At 40.2% G+C, this 25,274-nt stretch overlaps 1 protein-coding gene across 1 annotated transcript in view; it reads right to left on the bottom strand.

The window, feature by feature from the left end:
- TTBK1 (tau tubulin kinase 1) overlaps nt 1–25,274 on the bottom strand; it is a 105,408-nt gene that overhangs the window by 43,907 nt on the left and 36,227 nt on the right. Inside the window, exons 4-9 of the mRNA XM_030447682.1 lie at nt 23,324–23,397; nt 19,937–20,077; nt 18,703–18,807; nt 2,436–2,501; nt 841–933; nt 10–135 (exon numbers count right to left, since the gene is read on the bottom strand). Of these exons, the coding sequence (XP_030303542.1) occupies nt 10–135; nt 841–933; nt 2,436–2,501; nt 18,703–18,807; nt 19,937–20,077; nt 23,324–23,397 (605 nt within the window). The remainder of the gene's footprint in view (nt 1–9; nt 136–840; nt 934–2,435; nt 2,502–18,702; nt 18,808–19,936; nt 20,078–23,323; nt 23,398–25,274) is intronic.

Raw genomic sequence — 25,274 nt, 5'->3', positions numbered from 1 at the left:
GGGTCCTACCTGATAGTCTGGCTTGGTGAAGTAGTCTAGGCTTGCAATATGATCCAGAAAAAGGTGGAACTCTGAAGGCATGTGTTTTAGCAGCATTCGGTGTTCATATTTTTCTTTTATCATTCCAACCTGCTCCTGGAAATAAGAAAATATCTCAAAGTGAAGAATCTCTTCTATTACTTCATATTCACATAGTCTTATCATTCCTGGAATACCACTTAGTCTTATTGTTCCTGGAACCTGGCTTCTTGGATCCAGCACTATGTCTACACACTTCTGTTTGGTGTTGTGAGGAAAACAAGGTTGATCATTGAAGGCAAAGCACAAAGGGGAGCCCTGAAGTCAGAAGCACTCTTCGCAGTGCCTTTACTCTTCAGAAGCTGTTCCTGTAGCAGAGCCTTCTGCACAGGTGACCTGTTTCTTTCCAGGGATTTTATTCTCTAGCAAAAAGTATTTCCAAGACAACAGTTAGCCTTAATCTAGCTTTCCAGTTGCAATTCCCATCTGACTTGTTTGCCATGGCAAAACATTATCCTCCTGCCTTTCTGGTGTTTTCTTTTTGGGGTTTTTTTGGGTTTTTTTTGTCAAAAGAACAGCTTAGCCTTTCCACTTCTATTGTTTGCTTTCAAGAACAAAGTCACTTGATCAAATATGATTAACATCATCCATAAAAAAATGTGTAGCTACTCCAAATAAAACAAGCTCCACACAGCAAGATATGATGAAAAGCAGACTCTAGCTTTACTTCAGCAAACAGCTCCACTGTAGCATGAATAAGAATCATCATAATAATAAAAAGATGTAGCTCCCTACTCCAAGCACAGACACTAGGTATCCTACCTTATCTTTTATCTTTCGCCATGGAAGCTGACCAACTGCAAACTCCACCAACATGTAAAAGAGGGACCACAGATCATCATGTCTACCCATCTCCTGGAGAAAAGAGAGATGAAGACTGAGGAGCAAAGTTCCATGTTGTTCAGTAGTTCAGGTTTGCCCTCCAGATGAGCTACCTCATTTTAAAAAACAGGAAGAGAAGTTATACTTCCTGTTCAGTGATTATAGAAGCCAGATTAAAGACTAAAGATGCAAAATCAAGCATTTATTAAATTCGGCAGTGTCAATACAGTCACCTGAATAACCCCATTTGTTTTCTTTTTTTGTGTTTACAGTAGGATTTTATTATCTATACAAAAAAGCACAACTTTTCCATAAGACTGTCCCTCAGTCAGTATACAGAAGCGGAATATTTATTAATGAGATGTGGTATAACCTAGATTAAGAAAAAAAATGAGCAGAAAATCTTTTTTGTTATTATTTTTAAGCTAAATATCATTCAAGCTCTTAATAAAACAGCATTTACTCAAGAGCTTTTGCTAAACACTCATCATTCAAGCATCACAACAATTTACAGATTTATAACATTTCCACATACTACTCTCCTCCTGGTCTAGCAAATGGGAAACTGAACCATGGGGGTTAAGGCTGAAATTAACAAAACATATGGAGTAATTTTTGATGCTCAAGATCCAATGTCTAGAATATGACTTCTCAGAATAGCATGCGTTATACAGCAATTTTTGCATCTAAATATACCGTTAGCTGATGCCAGCTACAGCTGGGACTATTCAGCTCATTAAAAATTATACCTCAGGTTTCTCAGTGTCTCCCAGGAAACAGAATTAACTCATGATAGCATTCAACTGCCCTCCCCCTATTATGCTTTTCTGCCCTCTGCAGACAGTAATTCTTTCCCTAAAGACATTGAAACTTCCCCCTAGGTCAGGTCACCAAATAAGGCCAAAAACCTGGAGGTAATGCAGGAGAGCTGATATTTTGTATCTGGCAAGCACTTTGCATCAGAGCCAGAGGACTTCTACTGTCTACACAGGAGCATTACTGAAATAGGACAAAGAAGTGTTTTGAGAATAATGTTGGATGAGACTTCTTGAAGTGTTCAGAATGAAACAGGCCAGACACTATGTAAATAATGGATCTTTTCATGGAAAAATAACTTTATTTTTTCACTAGGAGATACTTCACCTGATGGGATGATGTTAATATTAAAAATTTCAGGTGGAGAATGGATTTGGAGACCTGGCAATTGATAATTCACAGCCTGGTTCTGTTAAAAATTAGCAGCAAGCAACCTGGAACTTAACCTGAATTCCACTTGAAGTGTGGTGGGTTTTTTGCCCTTAAGAAGTGTCTGATAATGCTATAATTGCAATTATTAAGCCTTCCAACTAGACAGAATCCAATAACTGAGTCACAAGTGTACAGTCAGCCTTGAACACCTAATAGAATTTACCTGATATACTAACCTCTGTAGGTAACAAACCAGAATTCATGCCTCTTATTCCTCTGCTCCTGAAAACAGGTTTCTGAGGAGAACTAACCTTGCTGTCAACTCATTATAACCCAAAAATACTCACTCTGTTTTTGTGTGCATTCACTGAAGCGTAGCGAACTGTTCCTCGAAAACCAGCAACATTCCGAGGCTGAAGGGAGAAAACAGAAATTTCAGAGACAGAGCAGATCACTATATCCCCTGTGCAGCTAGTTCCCAAGGACTTCTTGTATGTTCAGTTATTTCATATGTATGCAGGGGATACAAAGCTCTTAATGCCTTCACCTGCTCTAGTAGCCAGCTAAACAGCCAGCATTCTTAAATTCTGCATTTTTAGAAAAGCTTATTTTACAGAGAGGCAAGGTGGTTACAGTGATAGGTTAGAATAGTAATAGTCTAGGCATAGAGATGAGCACATTTTCCAAGATCATATTTTCCTTTAAAATTCCAGGTCAAGGGAGAAGCTAGTAAAGAAGTACTAGGGCAAATCTGAGCCAGGAATAACATGAACCTGAGGACAGCCTCGTCAGAACAAGAACTGGGATCCCCTACTCTGACATGGGGAAGATGACCATATGTGCTTGCTGACACTGCTTGACAACATCCTCTTTAAGCACTGACTTTCACAGTTCTCTCTTTTTTCCATATTCTTCCCAGTGTATCTTAAGCTATGTATTTTTATTTTCTCTTTCTCTGTTTCTTGTGTTCTCATGTCCTTGGTAAGTGAAGGCTTGATACAGTGGCCTTGCGAACAAGGTAGTCCTCCTGCATCTGTCCCTCCCAGCTGGAGGCTTTCTCTGTTCTGGGGACTGAGCAACATTTCCAACTCTTTCCACTGCTGCATCCACAAGAACATTACACCATGTGAGTTCTGAAGTTCTGAAAAAAAATTGAATTTAAATAATGCCATTCACCAAATCATAGAATACTTTGCCTGGGAAGGGACCTTAAAGATCATATAGTTCCAACCCTCTTGTGTGGGCAGGGACAACTCCCACAAGACCAGGTTGATAAAAGCCACATCAAACCTGGCCTTGAACACTTCCAGGGAATGGGCATCCACAGCCCCTATGGGCAACCTGTGAGAGTGTCTTGCCACTTTCATAGTGAAGAATCCTTTCAACTAAGCTAGAAGCACCACAGTTAACATCAGTGCTTTCAAAATTCATGAGGCAAACCCAGGTTCAAGCCCAGACATCTTCCATCATAAGGCTTGGGCAAAGAACTAAACACACTCATAATAAGGATCATATTCTTGCAGAAATTTGAGCACTTAATGGCACTCCTATAGGGTAACTTGTCCCACTTAGGTCCCATGACTCATGTTTGTTCTCTCAGCTGTGCCTACACTTTCAGAACTAAGCTTAAGACTCTGTACCTTTATCCTAGGGCACCCTTCTGTCAGTTTAAATACATACAATTCAGTTGCTTCCTTTTGGCAACAGGGAAGATGCTCTGACTTTCCATACTTTCAGAAAGAATAAAATTTCAAATATTTTATACAAAACTTCACCAACACTTTGACACTAAAACACACCTGAATGCTGTATATAATGCAGCTTTTAAGTTATTGCAACTCCAAGCAAAGAAAGCTAGAAGTGTATCTTACAACTCCTTTACATTAATCAAATATTTCACAAGGAGAACCCATGTGCATATATATCATGCACTTGATGCAACATTTGATCTTGCAGTACACAAGCTCTAAATATAAGCTACTTATTTAACAGCAGGTAATAGTAAAGGTATTATATTCATGATCATGTACCTCATTTCTTCCAGAGCATACAGTTAGGATTCCCACTGACCAATGACTGCAAAATGTTTTTCAGAATTCCAGTTAATTTACTGATGTGAGTTCCTGAAAAGCAGTATACTGTCCGCCGGAATACACCTTTTGGAATCAGCCATCACCATAAACATCCTCTACATATTCAAAAGCAAGAGGACATTTCTCTTTTCAATTTTGAGTGTGTTTGGATACTTCTAATGAGCAATAAAATAGGAGGGTATTATGAACAATTCTAGCTTGTTCAATGTTTGCAGTCCATGAGAGTTTGTTTTTCATATTCTTTCCCTACTTCAGTGTCTTCAGTCATCAACTGTGTATGTACTGAACCAAGTATCGCATGTGCTGGTTTCAGTATGGTTGGCAATGACTCTGAAAACCTTTTTAGATCAATACTTACTATTTCTGGCAGACGGGCTATCTCTGCAGTCTTTAATTAGATCTAGTCTGAAACCAACTCTAGGCAGTTTGCAAATGTATTCCCTTCTCTTTCAGAACCAAAAAGCCAAGTCATCTTTTAACTGTGCATCTGTCCCACAGCCAACACCAAACAGTTCACCAAGCCAGCCCTGCAGCTGAACCCAAAGGGCAATCTGTCTCCAAGTCTTCTCTCATGTGGTACCTCAGCAGAGAAAGCACTGCAACTGAGCACTTGTTTTGACAGGACATTTGAGCAAAAGAGGCAGATGCTAACTGCTAACAGCATATTTTTCTCATAAAGGTTTTACCTCTTTTAACCATACTTGACTGCCCTGCTAGTCACAAGGAAATTAGTCATGCCTTTTGACTTTGTCACTAATCACTGTGATCAAATATTTCCATGGCTGTAGAGATACCTTGTTTTTCATCCAAACAGTTCCTGCCCGAGTATTTATTGTAGCACATGCTGTTTAACCAGCTGTTACTGACTTTTCTTTTGAATTCATCAACATTAATTTTTCAGAGGAGTTCTTTACAAACTTTATTTCTTCCAGTTAATAAATTTAATCTCACCACTGCATTGCCCATCAGTGGAAGAGCCTGGATAAAGCATTCTTGCCATACAGACCAGTCCATATTTGACAGAGAACTGAAATCGTAACAGTTGGGACAGTCAGACTATATAATCATATATAACCCAACTGATCTGAATCCCCAAAACAATAAGAAAATAATAAGCTAGCAAGCTGGAATACCATTTTAAACCATACATAATCTATTTTTAATTTTTCCACACTAGCATTACTATCAAAAATGTTTCTCAGGGTGAAGTATATCTCTTCCTGCATTCATATTGTGTCAAGCACAAAGCTTAAGTAGATTACTACACAGAGCTGTCAAGGAGATAACAGATATATGAAATACATTGCATTGTGTTTGAAGCTTGGTTTAAAATGAGTTTTAGCTTGGGAAAATGAGTTAGATCACTACCACAGAGCAAAAATTATACTCTGTGTTCCCTTCAATATATTAGCAATATACACTGCTTCACAAAGGCAAAATCAGGTAACAAAATTCCGTACAAAGTGGATGCCTTGTTACAAACTCTTCTCTTTTGCACCCATCTGTCTTTCATTACTCTCCAGTCTGAACAATCATGATCACTTATATTTTATGTGTTAACAGTGTCTCCCTTATTATACACATGAAGACTGTGTATCATAATTACACGGAGCTGTTTATTTCCCTTTATTTTCAGAGCTGTTGTATTTCCTCACTAATTTAAACCCCTTCTTCCTACATTACGTTCATAAGTAGAGATTAACATATTTATCTTGCATCACTGGTTTCTACATCAATATTTTGAATGATCGAGTTTCCAGCTACGTTCCTAAAAACTTATATTTGGATGCCAGTACTTTCCTCCTGATGCTTTTTATGCCTGTGGTACTCTAATAGAACATGACTGCTGGTTTCTCTCCAACTTTTTGGAAGCCTGTGCAAACATCTCAGCAGATTAAACAGCTTTTCCCATGGCAAGTCTGCTGTTACCTAGGATCATTCCCCATCTCTTCTGGGAACAGAAAAAGGATTTCCAGCAGTAAGAAAATGAAAAGAAAGTTAGCACAGATTGAAGAGAAGGTGGACAAGAGGAGAGAGGAAATGCCACAGATAATGGGAAGCACTTGGAGATATATCTTGGATTGAAATTACTTGTTGGAAAAGTTGTGATAAGGAGGAGAAGGGAAAGGAAGCTTTAACTGAAATAAAAGGAAGTATCTCTGTGACTTCTAGGAGTCTCTTGCTTCCATCAGGTAGGCTCCTAGGGGAGAAGCAGGAATATACATCTCCACCCCTTCTGTGGAAACAATTTCTGCACCTCTTGTATGTGTATCAACTTGGTAATTTAAACAGCAGCAATTTGTATAATTATTAATGACAGCAGCCTATTTTATCCCAATGAGGACTGAGAAATGTACAGAATTATGACTGAAGCAAAAAATGTAAAGTGAGAGAACTGCCCTCCCCTTGCTTCTGAAACCACAGAAGTGACAAAATCACTGTCTCTGGCACCACCCAAGTGTCTGCCAGCCCCTCAGGCAGAATCCCAAGCGTTCTAGGCCTCTGCTGTCATGGTCCTGCTGGAAAACAAACATATCATGAGGGAAAAAAGAAAAGCAGGTGTAATTTGGACTTCCATATATAACAAAAGCACAAAACAAAATGAAAACCCAGAATCATGGTGATGGCTCACTCACAACTCATAGCAGAGATGGTTACGAGCAGCGGATGGGAAGCCAACGCATCAAACACAGCCTCAAAAGAAGAGCCCAAAAGAACTGTAAAACAGAGAGAAACCCAAAGAAAAACATGATAAAAAAACAACAAAATGAGAAAAAAATTAAACAGAAATGAATTTAAAAACAATACAACATCGTATCCTTCCAGAAACCTGTGTCTCTTGCTCAGTTCTTTCCATCTCCCAGCATCCTTTACAAGGCTGTTGGCCCATTCTGTATTTAGTTTCATTTAGACGCAAAGCATGAATTAGCCTGTGTGGTTTGTGAGTACCCTGTAAAGGGATGAGAGGGGCCCCTCTAGAGACCAACTTCCCCCTGCTCACATATCACATCTAACAGTACAAAAACCTAAGTGGAGAACAGAGATGTATACAGACTAATCATAGGTCAACTGTACGGTTCTGCAATAATTTTCCTACCTAAAATTATATTATAACTAGATCCTCTGCAATCACACTGATCTAATAATTTGCAAGGGTATTTGCTCTTTTTTGTCTCTTGCTCTTTTCACCCCCAGCAAGTTCACAAGTTAGTGCGCCAGCTTCTAACAACAGAGATGTCCCTTTGCCCAGCAGAATTCCCACTCAAGATAGCTGGAATTTCTGCAGCCACCACTTTTCTTTTTCACCAGCAATATCCATATAGTCACTGGTCTATCAATTTTACAGGCTTCACATCTGCCAACTTCTGAATGTCTGAGGCATCTTCCCCCTCCCTGATGACTGTTGCAGTGCTTCACCTAGAAATAGTGGGGCCTCCACTGTCTGTGGTGGGATGCAGCATGGTAGTTTGCAAGAGAGCAGAATGAAAGTTAGTGTTGCTTTTAGACCATGTAAGCAATCACTGTATCTTAAAATGTGAATTGCACAGTACAGAAACATAACAGCCACCCCGACCACAGGGAAGAGCTAGTATTTATAATTCATTATATAACCTTAAAACTCAATTCAGTAAACTGAGAAAGACCTCAATAAAGAGATATATGTCCAAAAGAAATCAACTAATCAAATGCAATCCACCCAATGGAATTTCTTACTTAAGTTTCAGTATTCCTCTTCCCTAAAAATGTGAAAGTTCTAAGAATTCTGTAGATTTTGCATGAAGTTTATTTTTGAAACTGTTCCTCAATAGTCTACTACTATTCTCTCTAAAGCAAAAGACCTGATGGATATTGGTTAAAATGCTATCTATCTTTACTTCAGAAGAATTCAAAATTTTGAATTCAGACATCAGAACATCAGAAAGAACCAAGGTAGTAATTTTTGTCTTTCTGACTAGCAAATGCCAACCCTCTGATCATGTGATCCCTGTGCCAGAAGTTGTGCTGGAGATGAGGATGCCTTTCTCACATTACAAACAGAGCAAGAATGAGCATTTTTAAACCAAAAGATTATTCCAGCTGTAATCCTATTATTCAACTGTCATTCAGTTTTTAACAAGAGAATTTTGGCCCGAGAACTTCACTTGTTTCTTACAGGTATGGTCCTACAGGGGGAAAAGTAGCACAGAAAATCCCCATGGAAAGAATGTGTAGTGCTAAGTAAGAAAGATAAGTTTTTCATGTATTGTAACACAGAACAGGGGAACCACTGAAACTGAAATGCCTTGATGAGTGTTGCAGAGTGTTAGCCACATCTCATTTGGGATTTCCAGCTTATAATGCTTTCCTGGAGTCAGCTGGAGAAGGTCTTTTCTACCAAAAAGGAAGAAGACAAGAAACAGTCGTGGTAATCACTGAGATGCAGAAGAGCTAACTACGTTCAAATTTCTCCTTGGACAGACATGAAAACCACACCTCCCTCCTTCCAGAATACATCCTTAAGCCACGGATGCTTTGAGATACAAGTCTAAGAACATGCATGTTGGAAGGAATCAAACATGCACAAAATAATTCAGTATTTATTACTAAGAGAGAGAAAGTGTATTACAGGTGCTCTGTAACCTGGCAGCAAATACACTTACCTGATGAAGGGAGACACGATCTGCAATCCAACTGAACTGTCACTTGGCCTGGGAGTGAAGCCCCTGTTCCTTCACCACCAAGCACAGTAATAATTTTTGTTCCTCTCTCTGTAGTCCAGTGGGAAGAAGAACCAGAGCTTCAAGAGGAATAGCATCGACCAGAAGGAAACATATTCAGATGTACTGTATCAGCTCTAGCACAAAAGCTCTAACCAGAGAGGTGCCACATAAAATAAAACAAGCTGATACAGATCATCTGTGGTCACCCTCACCGAATCATGGTTTCCAGGGGAGGAAAGCAGAGAAAACAGCTAGTTATAACAAGACACAAGTGTCCCTGCTTGCTAATAGATTTTCAAATTTATCAGCTAGTCTGCTTTTTAATTTCAACTGCACTGGCTTTCTAGAGTTGTAATGTTTTAAATCAGAACATGAACTCCCTTGTCAAGTCTAAATTTGCTAATCCAACAATGAAAGTACGCAATGAGAACCCTTATGTAATTTTCATGATGATCTGTTTTATAACAACCCATTCCATCAGAAATGGAATTTCTATAATATATTAAATGTGTAATATTTTTAAAGACAGAGGTATAATTTTGTCCTTTTCTCCACATCTGTGCAAACCACTGTGCACATGCTCTGATTTCTACCTTCTCTGAATACCTTTTTTACAATACAAAGTTTGAGACAAAAATTATATCTGAGTGCTCCGGGTGCTACAGCTTTACAAACCTTTTTATTCTACTTCAAAATGTCCGTCTTCTACATAACAGTAAAGTTTATACTTACTTTGTGCCTGAAATATAGGCAAAAGGCAACTGGGCGTCTATGTTTGATATTTGGGGTCTTAGGATGTAGGAGTTAATATCCTTTGTGTTATTTTATTGCTCATTTTCCAGTGGGGGGAAACTATTAAGCAGAAAAATGTACCATGCTCCACTCTTCTAATACCTTGTTCACTGCAGCATTTTCAACACTATGCACAAAGATTCAGAAAATAAATATCTTTTTCTCCATTAGCTGACACATTTCTGCAGCCTTCATCACGCTTGTCTGAACAGGCTATGTACTGTCCTGCCTACAACATCTTCTTTCTGCCCACAGACTCACACAGCGACCCTCAAACACATGCAGTATCTTCAGCAAGGCACTGCAAACTACTGCAGTGCAGTCTGAGCCACGAGGAGACAGAGATCTAATCAATGGATTGCAGCTGACTAAGCTAAAATAATGCTTGCTGAGCTTAGCAGCCCAGTGTCAGATCCTGCAATGGGAGAGAGGCTCTGGGAAAAACGTAGCCTCTCCTCTGTTTTCAAATAAATACTTCAGACCAAGCTGCTAAACCCTCAACCACTTTTAATTAACATTTGTGGAGCAACAGGGAATATGTTTCTGAAGGCACAAGAAAAGGATAATGCTTTCTGTACCACACTAGTCAGTACACTAGCAGACCAATACATGAAGGAGTTATTGTCCAAAACCCACATTAGCACAGAGTACCTCCATGACTCAGAACACCTCCACTATACAAGTATGTTATTAATATTATCTGTATAACAACATTTATGTCTAACTCGCCCTTCAAGTTGAAAATTTCTTCTCAGCCTTAGTTCTCCATATGAAACATGTTCTGCCACTCCAGGGCTAAGCTATAAAAATTAATGGAAGATTAAAATTTTGACTTGTGTGCTTACTATAGAAGATACTTCCACAAATTAAAAAAAAAAAACAAAAAACAACAAGCAACAAACAACTTTTCAATCCATTCCCCAGCTGCTTAGTTCTGTTGTTCTAAGATGTGCATCAGCACCAACAGCATATCCTGCTGCATGGCAAAGGTGGGTTGTACAACCAGGACATTGCAGTGAGGAATGATGGTAGAAGGATGCATCTAGAGGAAGTAATAGTTAAAACCCTAGAAAAGCTCTCTGCATCCTCTAATACCTGATTTGTTACAGAAGTCTTGAGATTCACCCCAAAATGGATGTTTTTTATAGGAGGGGAAAATAAATTTAAAAAAAAAAATCACAAAGAGAAAACTAGACTTGTTTCTCAGAAGAGCACCCCCTGTATTTGAAGGTATTTATTAATTACAGATTAATTAACAGATACTATCCAGAAGTCACTCTTCTTAAGGAGATCTCCAAGTCTTCCATGAATGAAACATACGGCTTGAACCACTTCTGACTTCAAGTCTACTAGGATGGAAACCTTCGTGTTGATAACAGAATATATAACACATCAGCATAACCATATTAAAAAAAATATTCCTCCTTGCCACTAAAGTTATACAATAGCACAAATCCTGAGAATATCCCATGGAGAAAAAGACATTGTGGGGTGTGGGAGGGTGCAGAACATCAGCTTAAAAAACAAGGACAGCAGCCTTGGAAGAGAAAATGGGATTGCTTTGGGGATTAAGTGAAGAAAGAACTGCTTTCGATTTATCAGTAGTCTGGACAAAGCTCAGATTGGTCCAAGACAACATTGCCCCCAAGCTACTCGTATTTTCTTCTCCAGCAAGGTAAAAATGTGGTGCAAATGTTCTTGAGGAAGACTACTGATGGAAAAGAACACCAGTTCTTGCTTTTACCTCCATTTCTTAGATGGTTCTAAACACAGATTTTATATTAATATCTATTATATTTTATATAATCCATTTTCCTGCTGCTGTACTAGTTTGCCTACATGCAAAAGTGAAGCCACTGCAAAAATCTCAGAGGAGGGTTAAAAAGTAAAGCACTCTAAATCAAGATCTTGTAATAGTATATGGCAGAGATGGCCTATACCCACAACACTTCTACCAGCATCACACTATGAACAACAGCAAGTGAGCAAGAATGAGGCCAATAGATACTCAGTACACCTCAGATCAGACTGAAGTTTTCTCTCAGGTATGCTACGAGAACTCTGAAAAGCCACCTCCATCTCATCAAGGGTCACAACAGCAATGTCTGATTTGTCATGCATTCCTTTCCTGATGACTTCTGTTTGAGCACCTTTTTGAAAGCTGTTGAATATCAAACCACTGTTTTCATGAAGCTATTCCATAACATCACCTTTTATCTACACAGAATGTAACTTTCCAGTTTATAGCTCAATTTCTGTTTCTCTGTAGCTGGCCCTTACTTTTATTGCAGCACACTCTGTCCTATAGCTGCTATTTAGACCAGTCTCTGACCTGCATGATCTCCATTACTCTTCCCAGTGCATGCTGACTACCTGGGGCAGCAAGTGATGCCTCGTGAATAAATGCATACCTTTATTAGTTTAAATTTATGGTCTAGTTCACAGAATATTGTGTTGCTGTGTAACCAAAGAGAACAGAGGCTTTCTCATTTGCTTCTCAAGACTTTACAGTATTTGATAGACCTTTACAAAATCCTAAAATTAATCTTCTTGCTCATTGCAACTACAATCTTTTTAATTCCCCATCATGAGTTTGCCATTATTGTGTTCTGAATACTGTTTAGATCTTAAATACACACTTAGAACCTGGATGGATGGTATCTTATGCATCATCAACAGTTATCTAGATTTGTATAAAAGCACTAAAAAAGTTTTGTAGCTTTGATCAGGACAATGTAAATCTGACTGAGGCTGCAATAACGGTGGTGATGAGTGACCAAGTTTTGCCAGCATGGGCTGCTGCAACTACCACAAGCAAGCTGGAGACTTCACTGCAGAAAAACCCCCATTGGAAGGATGTGGTAATCCACACTGGGCTGCAGAGAGCACCTGGAGCCTTTGCAGTGGACTCATTACTAACAGAAGTACTCTGGTTGAGGTGCAGAATTGCTCAGTGAAGTTGCTGTTTTGAGGTGGGAAAGGAGGTGAGCAGATTGTGTAGCATCAGGGAGGGTGAACAAGAGATCAATGGAATCCTCACAGAACCTCTGAAGTTGTAGAGCTTTAGTCACACCTCATTTGAAAATGAAAGTGAAGATCACAAACCACGCAGTGAAAGGAAAAAGGGACAACTTAGGAGTCATGATCAAAGGAGCAACAGATGGAGACTCTCAAGAGCAGGATAGCTAGCAGCAGGAAAGAGACTATTGCTCCACATGCAGATGTGCAGATGCAGAACATATTTAACAATCTGGAAACTGGTGAGGAGGAACAAGACCTGTCAGGTTAGACAGCTGAGCGTGAACCAAATGTCTGTCCCAGAAAGCAAACGAATGATGGTCACTGAAGACTCCTTCCTGCAGGAAATAGAAGCCCCAGCTACTTGGCCCGATTTGATGTCTCAAGAGTTTTGTGTCTTGTTGCACATGGGATGAAAAGGTCAGATTGCCAAGGTTTGTGTGGCCCCCTGACCATTAACCCTTGCTGCTCTTTTATGGAAAACACTGAAAGCACCTGGTTTTTCAGGTGTGACCATAAGTATACTGAGTGACTCCAGATCTGGGAGCATGAGGGCCTGGGTGCTATCCTCCTAAATCCTGCCAGTGAGTGAGAAAGACTTAAGTAGAAGTGGATGCATCTGGACGTCAACACCTAGCTATAAAGACAGGGCTTTGGCTTCTATGACCTTAGGTCCCTCTTTGAGAAAAAAAGGACTGATGGTGAAAGAAGCAACTCATCTGATAGGGTGGCAAAAGCATCTTTGTGAAGGCTTTGCATCCAGGCTTGTGCAGGTAAAATGAGAAAGAATTACCATAAGAGCAGTGGAAGAATGGAGGCTGTGAGAAGGATACCCCAGAGGGAGGATGCTAGAAGCTCTCATGCTTCCCCTGAGAAAGTAGCACAACTGGTGGCCCACATCCATCAAGTTCCTATCCACAAACACATACACCTGTGAAACAAACAGAAGATAGTGGTCCACATGGCACTGCAAAACTACTGTCTCACTGGGAATACAGTGAAACAGCTCACATGGCTTGAGAGCTGCAATGAATGGAAAGGACTGTGAAGGCAAGGAGGTGTGTTTGCACAGGAGTGGATTGAATGTATGAAGTTCTCCTTGGAGCAGGTTATGAGACATCCACTACTGAAGGTAAAATAATCATAAGCATATGCTACTGACTGCCTGATCAAGAAGAAAAAGTAGATGAAGCCTTCTTGCAGATAATTTCTGGAAGTCTTATATTTGTATGCTTTGGTACTTATAGAGGGCTTGAATAAATCTTGCTCAGAGAGGCAGCATGGCAGAGTGAAGGAATCCAGGAGTTTTCTGGTGACTGCTGATCATAACCAAAACAAGAAATGAAGGTTTTGAGTCACAAAAAAGGACAACACTGAGCAGCAGCACAGTTTCTTCTCTCCAGCATTTGATCATTCACTCAAAATTTGGAAGTCTCTCAGGTTCAATAACCTCCTAATTTCTGCATTTTCAACTGATGGCAGAGTACCACAGATATAGCATATTTAAGCCACAGGCAGAATGGGAGCAGGTGATTCCTTTTCACTGAAGCTTTACAGTTTTGCACAAAATTAAGACATATTCCATATAAAAGGGATCTCAGGAGTCTCATAGACATGGAGATGGCCCTGTTTACTGTGACTAAATAATTTTTCCACTCTCTGTTTCAGTAAATATGTAAGTACTGAGCACCAGAAAGACCAGAAAACTTAAGTGACCAGAAAAACTTAGAGAATTATCTCTGACAGTGACACTGAGAAAAGGGAAATCCCAGGTGAAACATACTCCACTGAACACAGATGACAGACCTGAAACGGTATTTGCCAGTGTTGAAGTGGGAAAGAGTGGACCTTGGAGGGGCAGGGAAGAGGAGTAATCAGCATCATCTCTAGCAGTTTTGTCTGGCTGCCTGTCTTTTCCAGCATTTCCCTGTCCTCACAAGTGTTTGAAAACAAAACCTCTGAAAAGGAGGTTTTTCCACACTGGTAGTCTGTCCTGCTTATCAGGAAAACCCGAGTCCCTCTTGCTAGCAAGGATGTTGACTCTGATCCAAATGCCAGAAATGCTGATGGTAACCAAAGTAACAGTCTTCAGGTAGGTCTTGAACAGTTCTCAGCACACAATGGATACCTAGATGGCTACATGACTGATGCATACCTCCTCTACCTGACCAAAGGAGTAACTACTAAAGACTGATTTCTATAGCCCCTAGAAATATCAAGTAATGGCACTGTTGAAAACAGCTGAGTTCCCCTGATTGCTAACAGAAGAAAAAAATGTTGCTGATACTTCCTTACACACCTTCTAGCTCCAACCATCTTCTGCCTTTATAGTGCAATATGAGTTCCAACAGAATGTTATCCAGGAGATTCTGTCAAGGGGCGAATGGTAGAGGGGTGAGACTGTTCCCCATGAAATCAAATCTGTGCAACAGCTTTTCTCCAAAGCTGTTTGTCTAATATTAGCATTCCATGTAAGGTAGACAATTTTTCTTTTACCTAAAAGCACAGAATAAATTCTGATTCAGAATAAATTTGGATTTTAGTTAAGCCAAGGGGCCATAACTTTACAAATGCTGAACAATCAAATTAAACTATCAAGTACAAACTAAATAACAGCACTCATCAGAAGCTTAGCAGAGTAACAGCCTCCAAGGTAAAGTCTACTTTACCTCCAAGGTAAAGTCTCCCTGAAAGAGGGTCTGGAAAGCCTAAGTGCTAACAACAGAGGCAACAGAGGAGGGAGGAACTAATGCTCCATGAAGGTCATGGAGAGCAGAAATGATCCCATCTCAAAGCTTTAATCAACTGCTAAAAGAATGTCTGCCTACTAAGGAGCTTCTTGCCTTTTGATATATATTTTTTTAAAAAATCATACTGTTTGGCATCAGTGAATTGCACATAAAACCAATAATACATAAAATCAATGCCAACACAGGATTTTGCTCAACAGAATCACTGGCTTTTCCCTTTTTCAAATTTAAACATCCTTTAGAAACAAAAAAGTGACCAAAACAAGAAGGCACAACGTAAGTTAAAAACTAAAACAAAACCACAACATCCTAAAGGCCAGGCCCATTACCTATAATAGTAGCAAGTAAGTCAGAGTCCTTCTGAAAAGCTGACAAGCAAGACTGAGGCTACAAACTTCAGATGATGTGAAAACAGCAAATGCTTGTAGTGGTATTGTTTATAAAGTATGACAATGCTCATACTTCATACTGCCCTTCAGTCTCATCTTTTTCGTAATCCTCAGAGCATTATTTGGGCAGCAATCATACCATGCTTACCCCTGGGGAAATGTCTCAGTACATGGAATTCAATGGTAGTATCAGGCAGTAGGGACAAAAAAAGATCGACAGCCTGGTGACTGTAACATAATACTAGAAGGGACTGAAGTAAATATTTATGTATTCTTACTGTATAATTTTTGTCAAAAAGCCTCACCTGAAGTGTGGCATGGAAGAATAGGTACATGGGTAGGACTGGTTGATGTGGTGTTGTTTTGGTAGCAGGGCATCAGAGGGGTGGCTCCTGTGGAAAGCTACTGGAAGCTCCTCAAGCTCCAAAATCCAGCCCCACCTCTGGCCAAGGTGAAGCCCATCAGTGCAGAGGCACATCTTTGTGAGTAACATATTCAAGAAGGAAAAAATGAAACTGCTGTAAGACCTGCTGGGCAGAGGAGAAGGGGAGGCAAGAACAATACTGGAGATAACAAAGTTGGTTTGGAAGCTGGAGGGGAAGAGGTGCTTGGGCAGAGGTTCCCCAGCAGCCCATGGTGAGACAACAGCTGCTCCATGCAGCCCATGGAGGAGCAACCCATGAATGACCACAGTGGAGAAGATCTGGACCTGCAGCCATGGAGGACCCTGCACCAGGGGAGGTGACTGTTCCTGAAGCAGGCCATGACTCTGTGGGCAGCCCAGGCTGGAGCAGTCTGTTCCTGAGGGACTGCACCTGCTGGGAGGGACTCATGTTGGAGGGGTTCATGAAGGACTCTCCCATGAGAGGGACTCCATGTTGGAACAGGGGAAGGCTGTGAGGAGTCCTCTCCCTGAGGAGGAAAGAGCAGCAGAAAACAACGTGTGACAACCTGACCATAAACCTCATTCCCCATCCTCTCGTGCCACTGGAGGGGAGAAGGTACAGAAATTGGGAGCAAAAGAATTTGGGCATGGGAAGAAGGAAGGGGTGGGGTAAGGTGCTTAAGCTCTGTTTTTTGTTTTCTCTATGCCCTGTTTTGATTTGATAAGTGATAAATTAAATTACTTTTTATTTCCAAGCTGAGTCTGTTTTGCCCATGACCATAACTGGTGAGTGAATCTTCCCTGGTCGTGTCTTGATTCAGGAGATTTTATTTGGATTTTCTCCTCCCCATCCCATGGTGGGGGGAGAGGGGAATGAGCAGACACATGGTGCTTGGCTGCTGGCTGGGACTAAAGCGCATAAGTACATTAGGGATATGAAACTTTACCCCATATGATCCTCCCAAATTCCAAATAAAAAAAAAAGGAGACTTTCTACCAATTTCAGCAGAGCATACTCCCACCTCTCTCAGGATCGAGGGGTATCACTGTGTCTTTTTTCAGGAAACAATTATGTGTCAATAATCCTGCTTTGAGAATGACGAGAATTAAGAGTGACCTTCTCAGAGTTCTGTGTCCTAACAAAGCCCACCTTAGACACATTAACCCAAGCAGGACCCAGCTGAAGAAAGTTTTGCTCTGAAAAATGTCAAGGCTGGATGTACTACTGTTTCCATAAAATAAAGCCTGGGAGAATTCTTTAATGATGTAGCAAAATAAAAGGAAAGTAATTATAAACTTATGGAAGCAGTGAAGAAATTTTACAGAAAACCAAATGCCATTTTGAGTCAACAATGAGCTTGAATTCTGACTACAGAAAGAGGAAGAGTGGGGCTGCATTTTGGAAAGTGCAATATGGAGAAGGGTTATCCCCTGACTAAGCATCATTGACCAGAGCAGCTACATGCAGTGTGTGTCTTCTTACGAACAGGATGCAAACATAACCTTTGGAGCATCTTCAGATAAAAAGAAAAGGCTTGCAATGTCCAACTGAAAAGGCTTATAAAAAAAGAACAAAATAGAAAAAAATTCTCTACCTGTATTCATCTGCTAAAGACACAAAATCTGCTCATTGATCTTTGCTTTCTTCCCACTCCCCAACCGCATCCTGCAAAGTCTCTGAATTTAGCTTTCACATTGTCAACATTTTTCAAAAAAACAGTTATCTTGTAGATGGAAAAGATGTGCAGATCAAAAGGTGATAGAGTGATTATCCAAGCCCTCTTTGCTTGTGCTATGTTCTGAAATAAATCTAGGAATGCTCTTATTGATACTTTGAGCATCTGAAGCTCAACACATCCTTATGAGTGACAGCAGATAACACAGTGCTGGTAAAAAGACAAAGACAAAACATGTTGCCTGGTGCAAGTTAGGCTCCTTGCCCTTACCTCCCCTCTCCAAACAGGCACACTGAAATACTCCTGCTAAGAAATTTGGTCAGGGGGCAATGTACACAAAACCAAAGCCAGGCAAGGGTGAGAACAACATTACAGGTTGCAGTTCGTAGTAAGCTCAGCCTCAGAGATTGGGTCAGCCTCTGAAATTCTAGAATTTTTTAAATAAAAAGGTTTAAGAAGGTACCAGCATGGTTCCCCAGGTTGCACAGAACTGAACTAGACAATAGAAATGGGACAATAGAAATGATGGCCAGCATTGGGCACACCCTCTTAACTTGGCCATAATGTACTCAGTATGTATTCTAAGCCTGTGGAAAACATTGTCATTCTAAAGGAAAAATAAAAAACACCCACACCTTACATCCCTTTTTAGAATCCCAGCTCAGCTGAAATCACCTGCTGCTTCTCACCTTGCAGAAAATGCAGCCAAGTATAATGACCAAATGTAACAACCACAAACCAAACAAAATAATGAAATCTGTCCATACCTAGGCAGTTACAGAATTGGAAAAAATTACTTAAAATTACTTACTGGCCGGACTTCACCAGTAGTGTTGGTATACTGACGAGCCAGACCAAAGTCTAACATGTAGCACTTCCTGTATGTTGAAGGTAAGCGACCCATGGCAAAATTGGACTAGTAAGAGAAATAAAGAAAAAGAAATCAATTTGATACTAGCAACTTGGTTAAGAGTGGCCATTTATTAATAAAACTTTGTCATATAGCCCCATGTGTCTCTGGTGGAAACATGTCAAAGAGAAGAATTTCAAGATGCATCTTTAAACATCATGATTAGAGAATCATGGCTATATTAAGCTGTTTGCTTTGTCTATGAGTGACTGTGAAGTCTCTAAATAACTAAAATTCACATTAGCTTAGCTATATTTCAGGTGCTATGAGAAAGAGATACACTTAACACCATGAGCTCTGCAGTAAGAGCTCTATCACTTGCATAACAGGCTGGAGTTATTGTAGACAAATGGTTCTGTTCATGGTTCAGCTGCTGTTATGCATTCTGTACTAACTCCCAGAATCTCCACACACTATTGCATTACCCAAATTTATCTGAACATTCAGATATCTAAAAAGCTACTCAGTTTGATTCTTAGTAAATAAACTGACAACAAGCAAATGGAGCAACTCTCATTTAATGCCCATCTTAAAAGTAATATCCTTTACCATAATGGATGGCTACTAAAGGGTTTGTGGGCAGTCACATTAGTGATTGATTTTCAGCTGAATTCGATCAACAAAAAACAGCTGATTTTAAAAGCAGCGAATTATTTTTATGGAAGAAAGTTGTGTAGCAACAAGTGTTGAGATCAAGCAGTGAGGAGGTGCAGGGAAAAGACTGGTTCCTACAGTGAGAGTTGGAATTATTGTGCCTTTCCTAGGCAGATCACCACCACCAGGGCTGTGTTGGTAACACTGGAAACTGTGCTCCAATTTTTTTTGCAATTGCTCAGAATAGATTAAAGAGGATTATTTAGCTAAATCCAGTCCATGGAATAGCATTTACTCAAGTAATAGGTCATAGAACAAGACATTCTTACTGAACCCCTTTTATATTAATAATTGGTTGGACTCCAAATGATTGTTCAAAATTAGATTGCTTCATCATGTGACCTAGACTGGTATGACTGACAGCTATTAACCCACCATGGAGCAGCCTCTGCTGATAAAAACTAGTTTGCTATGCAGTTAAAGGAATAATTCTTTATTACAATTCTTTATTTGCAGAAAATAGGTTTGCAAAACAACATACAGGCTTGATATCACGATGTAGGAATCCCACAGAGTGAATGGCTTCTATTGATTCCAGAATCTGTTTGCCTAATCGCAGCGTTGTGCTCAGCGTGAATGTCCCTCGAGGCTGACTCCTTCTGAGATCTGCAAGATTTCGGCCCTGAAACAATCAATAAAACACTTAAACCATCACACTAAAGCATGGTATGTCACAGATGTAAGTTCTAAAATGCATCCACCAAAAAAGCAGAAATGCTAAATCAGACAGGTGCTCGCTTTATGTCTGCTTTATTTTTTGAATATGATGTTCCAGTACTTAATTTTAACATTTAAGTGATGTATTTACAACAGGAAGATACCAGACCATTATCTTAGGAAGTCTCCTGAAATACTGTTTGGGAAACAGGCACAGCATGGACAGCAATAGCCTAAGACTGCACGAGCCCAGCATCTCCTTCCTGTTAAACCCAGACTATACAGAAGCTGATTTAAGAACAACCTTGGACTGTTCTCAGAGCCATCTAAAGATTAAAGCAGCACAAATATGATATGCAGGTCACGACACCCCTATCTACTACAGCTTACAGAAGTGGTTCCATCAGAAACACTCCCACAACCGTCCGGCTCAAGCTCAAGTCTGCATTGTTGTGCCAATGCTACAGCTGGGAAAATTGTTTATCAAGGAATCAGTCCCAAGATGTGGGGAAAGGTTTTTGAGCTCTGCCATCTCAGTTTTGTCTATACAAATCTACAAATCTTAACATGTAAAGAGAAAGGTATTAAAATGAGTATATTCTATGGCAGACTATCCATTTAATCTTTAGAACTAATTGTATAGATAAAAAACATAAGGAGTAAGAGTCCACTGCTTCAGAGAACATGCACCAAGATCAAAAGTTATACATGCTGATTGCCACTACAGGATCTCTTGATTCTGCTTCTACATACATGCTTATAATACAAGTCTAGATGTATCAAACAAAATTCACAGCTGATGATATATACGAGATACCAAACAGTTGATGTGACAACACAGACTGCTCTTCAAACTGGTGAAATTCCATGTGTTCATCTGCCCAATTCCAGTTCTACAGTCATTTAAAGACATTAAATGGTCAAATGCAACTGGCTCTTCTAGTGAGCAACTAGCATCCCCGGTTGGTTTAAACCATGTTTCACTTCGGGGGTCTGGTCCCTTAACAACCACACTGATAAAGGTCAGCTAACAGAGATAAAGCAAAACCACAGTGACTGGCTCAGGTTCGCTCCTCAGCAAGTAAGACTAAGCTACTTCTCCAATGCTTATCTTTTTAAATTTATGTGATGGTTTCCTAGAGGCAGCACAGATTTGTCATCACTATCCTGAAAGACCTGAGTTACTGAACTGACAGCAGATGCTCCTTTCCATTATAAGTTGTTCCTTTGACTAACTCTAACCCAAGGGCAATAGGGAAAGGTGGATTTTTTCCAAAGCCACACACTAAAATGTGCCACAATTTTCCCCAGCTAGTTTCGGAGACAGTCTCAGGCACCTGCTCTACTGAAACAACCCAGAGTGTATCAATGTCCTATACTGCCCCCAGGAAAAGAGAGAAAATGAGCATTATTTTCCAAATAGAAGCTATCAGGCTAGCCTGGCTAAGAAACAGAGCAGAGGCAATGAGCTGCAAAGCTTAGAGTGGAAGCCTCAGTCCCAGTGACTGAAGAGAAAGGGAGACTTCCAGCAGTCAGTAGGACACATAATAAGCCATTTCTCAGCAAACCTTGATGTTGGAAGGAGAATTTTAGCCTGAAGACTGACAGTGCAAACTAACTAATGCTTTAAGGATTAATTCTTTTTAGCCCTGCCTACTCTATGAGCTTAGCTACATAGCCAAGTACAAATTAGAAAGTATGTGATTCTGTCCAGCAAAGTTTTTTGTTAAGGACATGTTCTGAGGGGTAGAAGCCTTGTTCCATGAGCTCCAGATTAACTCTTTCAAGAATCATATCCACACTGACACTGTAGCAGGAGCAATAGCCAGAGCTCACAAGATAGCAAAAGGTTTTTTATATCTGTAATAGTACCTGGGCTGTCTATAATGTGTAAAAGGCAGACCCAAGCACCACAAATTTAATAGTTTTATACACTGGCCTTGCAAAATAGAGCTATACTTCAAAAGAATAGGTAGTTCATTTTAAAAAAAGTGCTGGGGTCTGCTTGGGTCATTTTTATTTCATGCACCACACACTAATTAAAAAAAAATTCCATTTTATGCAGCATTTCACTTCTCTTTACTTAGAGCTTCAACTTCCTCACTTTCCTACAGCATGTTCTATCATCCAAATTATACATAAAGAAACATGACATAAGCTATAATCTCTTCAGGGGATGGGTGGGCTTGTATTGTATAATCACACACGCAGCAAGAAAGATAAGACAAGTTCCCTGTAAACTCTTAAGTCAGGTGCTAAAACAGGCCAGCTTCCAAGGTAACTGTGTCAGAAAGAAGCACCTTTAGTTTTAAATTACTCCCCTGGAACAAGGGAAAATCTCCTTCTCCTTAAAACTCTGTCTTTCATGTGTTTTTGACTCAGGTGATCTCTTCCCACTTGTTTCGCTCCAACTCTTTCTCCTGTGACTGCATGCTGTAGAATAAAGCTGCTTTGTGAGAAAGAAAGCCGTTCTCATCACAGTGCCCCCATATTTGGTTGTCTGAAGATCTAACTATGTATGTTTTCTTGGTCAGGTTCCATGCTGAAGCATGCAGAGGTCCATTCAGCTCCTGTTGTTACTGTGGCTTTTGTAAGACATCCATATATGACTTCAACTATCTAGCTCTGATAGGAGTAACTAGCTGTCCAGCAGTACAGCCACAATGTGCTAGCTACCCAAGTATTTACCCATATTGACTTACAATAACAGTGTTCAAACAGGAAAAAACGCTTTAAAAGCAGAAGTCAAGCTGCTGCTGAGCTTAGTAGAGACAGGGGAGCCAGAGATCCCTCCCTTTCATCGAGAAGAGTGTGCTGCTGCTATGAGAACACTGGTTCCCACTGCACTCTCAGCTCTAAGACATATTTTGAGCACTGCACCACAGAGCTCAGCAGAAGACATTTCAAACAGCCATGATATTGTGGGTAGTTCCTGAAAGAAATCTCAATTGAGTGTTTTCCCCAGAAAATTGACAGAAAGCCATCCTAAACAGAGAAGTAGACCTATGAAACATCTTAGTGGATCCTGATAACTGGAGCTATCCCAAGGGATATCACAGCAACATTGCCCCTTCTCACTGCCTCCCATTCCTCTCAGTTTCTATGTACAATAAAGTCTCTACATCAGTGCTTGGCTTTTTTCTCTCATTGTAAATCCATCCCTGTGATGCCATCTCCATGGAACGGGGAAAAGGGGAAGCACAGAACTCACCTGAAGTTGCATAACCACATAATTAAATTTTTCATTCCTTCCACAGCCAATAAATCTGCAAACATGATCCTTCCCTGAAAAGAAACAGAAACATAGAACATGGAACATAAGATAACAACCCTGTGATCAAGATTTTTAGACAAATGGTTTGTGATTAAGGCTTGTAGCATCAGGCAGGGAGTTTGGCAGAACAGACTGATTTTGTTTCTGCTTCTCAAACCCATAGTTCAGGCGAATTCTGACATTCAATAAGAAAACTACCTGTGAAACAGCCATGAGTAGAAATCAGTGTCACGGGTTCTTGAATCCTCAAACTGACAGAGGGCACAAGTGAAAACGTGACAGACAGTAGTTTATGCCACCACCGTGTGCGTTCAACACCACTATAGCCACCATCATCTCTGAATAAGCCATGGGTAGCACACACAACCACATGTTCCAGAGGAGGGCCATGAAGATGATCTGAGGGCTGAAGCACCTCTCCTGGGAAGTCAGGCTGAGAGACTTCATGTTGTTCAGCCTGAAGAAGAAGGCTGAAGAAGACAAGGCTCCAAGAAAGCCTTATAACAGCCTTCCAATACCTTAAAAGGGACTATGAGAAAGCTGGAGAGGAACTTTTTGTAGGAGCATGTAGTGATATCATGAGGGAGAATGGCTTTAAACTGTGAGAGTAGATTTAAGTTAGATATTGGGAAGAAATTCTTTATGATGAGCATGGTGAGACACCAGCACAGGTTGTCCAGAAGTTGTTCAAGGAGAATCTGGATGGGACTTTGAGCAACCAGGTCTACTGGGAGGTGTCTCTGTCCATATGCAGGGAGTTTAAACTAGATATTTTTAAGGTCCCTTCCAAGCCAAACCATTCTACGATTCTATGATTAGCATTGCTTACCCTAGAATAGCTAAACTGATACTACTTTAACAGGGACAAATCCTTATTTTAATAGTCAAACATCTGGAAAAGAAAGATGATTATAAAAAAAATCAACTGAAACACGGAAGCAATTTCATAATAAAAGAATAAATGCAAGCAATTTCATGCCAGGTTTTAGTATAGTGTTAAAAGCATAAACTACATTTATTCAGGCAAAATCAAAACCAACCAATGACCCTTTAACACTCAGCTAGTACTATAAGTTCACTCTCTGTGGCACAGAAGTGCTGCTGCAACATCTACATTTCATTTTGTGGTACTAGGGAGGACCTATCTTAAATAAGAAAAAAAAAATTATCATTGCATAGTTTTCCTCTGTATTTCTTTGTAGCACTTGGTCAATGGTGATTTTAATTAGTTGTTAAACCAAAATTTACAGGTTTATGCTTTCCAGTTTTAAATCAAAAAAGGAAGAACATGGACAGTTATCAATAACTGCACTGCCTGTAACACCCTTGGGATCCCACTGTTCCTCTCATTCTGTGCACCAGAGACCTGAGACATGAAAAACTATTGTGAACAGCAAGATGTGAGAGATTAGGGACTTGGAGGACAGCAGGAGACAAAGAAGCAGCTTTCTCTCTGAAGAACCAGGGTTTTCACCAGAGCAACTCATACAGCAGTGGAGTATGGAGTTCCATGCCAGAGCATAAAAAACCTGCCCTCTAGGGCCCAGGAGCATCCCTCAGCAAAACACTCACACTCTCTTTCCTGCCACAAGGAGATAACTGAACTGCTGGTACCCACAACTGGAGGGACAGAAGCCTTGACTACCCTTTACTCCCTTTGGAACAATAGGCTTAAACAAAGCAGACAACCAATACTAGTATCCACCTACATCTGGTTAGATAAGCAGGAATGTTATGTGGCTGCAGTTCCTTCAAGTCTGGCACAGACTTAAGGACATTGTCCACTTTCAGGACTGAGTGTGTAAGACTGCTGAAACCATCAAGGAATGTCACAAACCATCATATTTCATGAAAAGACATTCAGAGGTCAGGAAAATACCCTCTTCAG

The sequence above is a fragment of the Calypte anna genome, chromosome 3, assembly GCF_003957555.1.
Source record: "Calypte anna isolate BGI_N300 chromosome 3, bCalAnn1_v1.p, whole genome shotgun sequence".
Taxonomy (NCBI): domain Eukaryota; kingdom Metazoa; phylum Chordata; class Aves; order Apodiformes; family Trochilidae; genus Calypte; species Calypte anna.
The sequence above is the reverse complement of the archived record's forward strand: the minus strand, read 5'-3'. Positions and strand labels throughout refer to the sequence as shown.